This window comes from Corythoichthys intestinalis, chromosome 2 (assembly GCF_030265065.1).
Source record: "Corythoichthys intestinalis isolate RoL2023-P3 chromosome 2, ASM3026506v1, whole genome shotgun sequence".
NCBI lineage: Eukaryota > Metazoa > Chordata > Actinopteri > Syngnathiformes > Syngnathidae > Corythoichthys > Corythoichthys intestinalis.
Genome location: NC_080396.1, coordinates 22,550,881 through 22,556,880, shown reverse-complemented (window position 1 = coordinate 22,556,880; position 6,000 = coordinate 22,550,881). Strand labels below are relative to the sequence as shown.

The window sequence follows — 6,000 nt, the reverse complement described above, 5'->3', positions numbered from 1 at the left end:
GCTTCAAGGATAGGTGGAAATTGGACTATTTTTTCTCTAAAACACGCAGCATTTGGGTCTGCCTCATTTGCAAAGAGATAGTTGCTGTTTTTAGAGAGTTCAGTGTGAGGCGATATTACTAGAGATGTCCCGATTGATCACGTCATTTTCAAAGTACCGGAATCGGCAAAAATATATCGGCCATGCCTTTTTTTAAATATATATATATTTTTTTAATTAAATCGTTTTCTAATTGTATTTAACGTTACAAACATATGTTACACTCATCCAGAGTCTTTAGTTTAGGCTTAAGGTAGGGTTATCAAATTTAATTAATTTTTTAAAAAATGTATCACGTTAAAATATTTAACGCAATTAATGCATGCGCTGCACGACCCACTCACGCATTGTCGCGCTGAATCTGTAATGGCGCCGTTTTACCTATATAGAGAGATAAAAGGCAGCGTACAATGAGTAGAGTGAATTTTGGCAGCCTTTGGAGCCTTTTTTTAATTGGCTAAAGCCTTATAATCCCTCTCCCTACGATTAGACATATTATGGGAAGCAATATGGGGAAGCAAGGTAGCAATTAATCTTTTTCTTAACACCTTAAGTTTTTCCCAACACAGAGAAGATATATCAATTGGTAGCACTATGCACAGTCATGGTTCCACTTCCCATCTTGCATTTGGCCATGGCTACAGTATCATTTACTGAAAGCTCAACAAATACACTAGATGGCAATATTTAGTCATAATATACAAAGTCACAAGTCTTTCTATCCGTGGATCCCTCTCACAGAAAGAATGTTAATAATGTAAATGCCATCTTGAGGATTTATTGTCATAATAAACAAATACAGTACTTATGTACTGTATGTTGAATGTATATATTTGTCCAAGTTTGATTCATTTTTTTTCTTAATGCATTGCCAAAATGTATATGATAGGGAAAAATTATCGGGAATGATTGGAATTGAATCGGGAGCAAAAAAAAGCAATCGGATCGGGAAATATCGGGATCGGCAGATACTCAAACTAAAACGATTGGATCGGGAGCAAAAAAACATGATCGGAACAACCCTAGATATTACCAAACAAGACATGCTGACATGTACGACAAGATTACAGGGAAGATACGCAGCAAGAAATTGAAGCAACTTGAAGCTAGTTTAATTTCACAGCAGCAGTATTTTGCAAGAGCCCGAGAGTTGAAAGAGAACGCCACAAAGGCTAGTTACGAGATTGTTGAAATTATTAATTTCAAAAAAATTATAAAGTAAATGTGACACACAGAATGGCTTGCTAAAATTTGCTTAAATATATTGTTCTACGTAAAGGACGTCAGCCAAGGTCGGCCCCCCCACATTTTTACCACACCAAATCTGGCCCCCTTTGCAAAAAGTTTGGACACCCCTGGCTTAGAGGTTCCATCAAAGTGCCCAAAGTGAAGTTCATGCAAATGTGTCCTCTTCGGCTTTTAATGAGGTTATTGGGCATCTGTAACGTGACATCTACATTCGGGGCCTATTTGTGAGACAATGACGACGAGGAAGCCCGGGACATCGGGCCTTGTGTTTTCCGAGTGGAACTAACAAAAGTGAGCAGGGTGCTGGCGGGAGGCTGCGCTCTCATGGAAATGAGCAACCGAAGCGACAATGTAGCTCCTAATCTCTTCAGAGAGAGGAATCAGTTACACAGCAGTATGCAGCCCTCAGTGCTTTTCACTGGAGTCAGCGGGCTACAGAAACAGCAGCAGTCACTCCACCCCCCCGTCCCACACACACACACACGCAGGCAGGCGTCGTGTACCCACAAACCTTGCTCCTACAGGCACCAGAAACAAGGTGAGCCCCTCCTCTCCCCAAACAACAGAAGGGATGGAATAAATGGGGCAGAGGGTGGTACGGGGGTGCGAGGCCTCAAAGCATGGGATTAGAGTTAATGTGCCTCCCTGGGTTATAATCTCTTCGAAGGGGGACTTTGTTTGAGGGGCTTGAGGGCAGTAAGATAAGTATCTATTACAGAAACACCCTTTTACCCCGCCAACATCCCTGCGCTTCAAAAATGAGGCACAAAAACACTTGCTTACGTCCCCCCTCGGTGTCGTCTGATATCCCAAGATCCCGAGAGCAAGTGCTGTCCTTTTCAGCTAATCAGGAATTAAGAGCTAAAGCCGTATGGAGAGTTTGCAGGGCCCATATTTACTCCTTCTGTGACACACAAAGTCAGGTAGTTAAAAGGTGGAGGCGGTGTTACTCAGGGGCCCTTCACACAACCACTTCTTTTTTTTTTTTTTAACACAGCATGGTTGGGAAAAAAAACAGATGTTATATGACAATAGTGTTTTGTAGCACTAACACACTAAGGGACTGAAACCAGCGACCATTAAAAATAGAACTGTAAAAATCCTTGGTTACATTACCCATGGCATTAGCTCGCATCCACTTACTCCTCCCTTACTACTTTTCAGGGTGCTGCCACAACAACCGACATGATTTTCATATTTTATGGATGTAAATCTGTGCCATTTGAGTTTGAATCAGAATTTCTAACCAAATTTTATCAGCATCAAAATTCAGTCGCATGGAAGTACAGTGGTACCTCACATACGATCACTTCGACACACAATCTTTTCGACATCCGACGTAAAATTTGACTCGCCATTTGTTTCTACATCCAACGAAATGCTCGAAATATGACATGACAGCGCCGCAGGCGGACGCACGGCGGATTTTCTTGTGGGAGAAATCAACACAGGTTCCAAGAAGGTTCGTGCAGGTGGTGAAACAAGGGAAAAAGCTTACCATTGAAATAAAGATGGAAATGATAGAAAAATATAAGCGTCGGGTGCGCATCCGTGAACTGGCTCAACAATAAGGCCGTGGAATGTAAGTTAAGGTGACAATTATTATTAAGGTAAAATCGCCAAAGAAATAGTCAGCTTCATCAGGTTATCATTTATTTCAGAACGTGTGCAACACAACACGCCTACTGGGCGTCGCAGTTGACGGTTTGCTCAACAAACCATTAAAAGAGAGCATCTCAACCACACCTCTCCCTCGCTCTGTCACTTCAGCGATGCGTTCAGGTACAGCACGCCTAAGACGTCCGCCACATTAGAACCCAAATTGTTACATTATTACAGGAATTATTATTTTGATTCCAGTTTGTATTAATAATTTATTTGTTTTGTTATGTGTAATTGCCATTTGTAATTGTACCAGCAGTAGTTGTTAAGGATTTAGTGTAGGTTTTAGGGCTGTGGAACAATTTAGTGGAATTATAATGTATTGTTATGGGAAAATCCTGCTCGACACACGACCATTTCGATTTACAAACACGGTCCTGGAACGAATTAACTTTGTATGTAGAGGTACTACTGTGGTTATATTCACCAGCTGCATTCTTTGCAATTTCATTTTAGAAAATTAATTTTTGTCACTGAATTATTTGCCACTGTATTTTTGGAACTGAATATTTGTGACTGAAATTTTAGTATTGATATTTTTGGGGTCCTATTTTTTTGCTATTTATTTTTTTACAACTCAACTTTTGCTACAGAATTATTGGGACTGAATTATTCAGACTCGTTTTTACGACCAAAATATTTGCTATTGAATTTTTGGTTACTACATTTTTGGGACTGAATTTTTGGCAACAGAATATTTGTGAATACAGCTTTTGCCCCTGAATTACTGCAAATGAAATATTTCCTACAAATTGTTTGAGACTGAATATTTTGCAACTAAAACTTTGCAAGTAAATTATTGCAACTGAATTTCGATGCTGACAAAATTCAGTCTTACAAATTCACATTCAAACTCCCATGATACAGATTTACTTCCATCCATTTGTGGGGCGGGGGTACATTGCGTTCGTCACTTCGTCACAAAGCATTTACAAACTGTAAGATAAAGTTTAAAAAAAAAAAAAAAAAAAGTCAACCCTAACGGCACGCTTGCCACTTCCAATCAGCTTCAAGAATTTATTTTTTATTTATTTTTTGTTTAATTAAAATTAAAAAATGATGAGTAGACAGCGATTTTTAAAAAGAGATAACAACTTTACGTTTGTGGTGCAAATGTATATATGTTTTTAAATGATGTGGTAGCCAACTTCAGCAGATACCATTTTAAAGACACTTGAGACGTGATCTGAATTTAACATACGATAGTTTAATAACTGCAAACAATTTATCTATATTGTTAAAACAACATAGTAATTGCTATACAAGTAATTCAAGTATACCAACAGGTATTTTCTACAAAACAAAATGATGCCGAGGGACAGAATTCCCTTTGAAGCACAAATTGGCAATGCATCACCCCAACTCGCGGTGGCAAGTTAAAATTAGCACTCAACACAATCAAGGCACTTAATTATCAGATACCACGTTAATTACCATAACAAGTTATGTGATAAAAATCTGTGCGTGGACTCCAAATGCCAGCATAGCGACACCTCAAGTCATCACTGGCATTAAACGTGGCGCAGTCTTTCGGATGGTGAGAAAAATGTGTTGTTTTTTTTACACCCTCCCCGCACTCTACAAATTTTACCATAGTGGTTTGACAGGTTACAGGTTAATTACTCCGATGAGCTACTTGCAGCAATATTTTAAGCATTGAATTTAAACATAGACCGTAAGCATTAAGCAATGTAAATTGAAATGATGATGGCCACACTGTCATTTAAGAATTTCAAACAGGAAAACATACAAAAACCTTGATAAACACATCTCACTGAAGCAAATGATGGCTATCATTTAAGTGCACGAATAAAAAATAATAATAACGGAATAAAAGTTTTAAAAAAAAAAAAAAAAAACATAATAAAATACAATGTTGTTTTTTTTTCTAGCTCACAAGATTTAAAGCTAACTTAATTCTTGCCTGTGCAAGTATGAGCCAGTAAGAAGTGGTAATTGGGATTAAAGTAAATAGTAAAGCATTCCGTTTAGGTAGTTATTTAGCTTTCCCAATAAAAGCTACTTTTGTTTTTTGGGGATTAAAGTGTAAATGAAACACAATGGCAATCTTAAACTTGAAAATGATCCTGAGCTAGAAGGCAATTAAGTTCGATAAGTAACATAAACCAACATTCTTTGGAGTGTAAATACTGGTATGGCCATAAAATATAGAAAGCAATGATAAAGTGTAATAGCTGAATTTAACTTGCAAAACGCTCCTGAGGGTTCGTCATCCCTCAACGAGAGAACTTCCTGGGTCTGAAGGCGGGAAGGGCGAGCTGATGCGACGGTGTCCTCTCTTCCTCGATAGGTGCCAGGTCCTCGGCTGAGCCCCACTTCTTTTTGGATTGGAAGAGCGACGCCAACTTCCTGTTTCTGTTCCGCTCTCTAGCCTGAGACACTTGAAATTCTGCTGTTGTGAAAAAAAAACACACAGATGGACTCGCTAATGCGATACTTCAGATACATATAGTCTCCCATGTTCCCCAGTCCTTCAACTCACGTAAATCGCTGTCTTCCTCCAGTGGGCCTTCTGCTTCTTTGGGGTTGAGGTAATGCAATGGAAGACGCCCGCTGTAATCCCTCAAATTGTCTTTTGCACCTGATGGAAACATATTGCCATGGATATCATATACATATATATATATATATATACATATATATATATATATATATATATATATATATATATATATAAACCTTAACATTTTGGCGTCATAATAATTGAACATAAATGTTAAAGAATGACATGAGGAGGAACATTCTGCTGAAGTTGAGCATCTCGTAAGGCTGGCACAATCTCCAGACCTCAACATTATTGAGCATTTTTGGTCAGTTTTAGAGATTCACTTAAGACATCGATTTCCACCGCCATAGCCTCTAAAGAGTTAGAGGGTATTCTAACTGAAGACTGGCTTACAAATCCTTTGGGAACAATTCACAAGTTGTATGAAGCAATACCTTGGAGAATTGAGGCTGGAATTGCGACAAAATACGGACCAACACCATATTAAGTTTTTGTTGATTTTATTAAGGTGTTTCCATTATTTT

The 6,000-nt window shown here is 38.4% G+C and overlaps 1 protein-coding gene across 1 annotated transcript in view; it reads right to left on the bottom strand.

Moving 5' to 3' along the window:
- Positions 1–1,215: 1,215 nt before the first annotated feature.
- The window catches only part of LOC130912363 (ankyrin repeat domain-containing protein SOWAHC), a 33,313-nt gene continuing 28,528 nt past the window's right edge, over positions 1,216–6,000 (bottom strand). Inside the window, exons 12-13 of the mRNA XM_057830408.1 lie at positions 5,453–5,551; positions 1,216–5,362 (exon numbers count right to left, since the gene is read on the bottom strand). Of these exons, the coding sequence (XP_057686391.1) occupies positions 5,187–5,362; positions 5,453–5,551 (275 nt within the window). The 3' untranslated portion in view covers positions 1,216–5,186. The remainder of the gene's footprint in view (positions 5,363–5,452; positions 5,552–6,000) is intronic.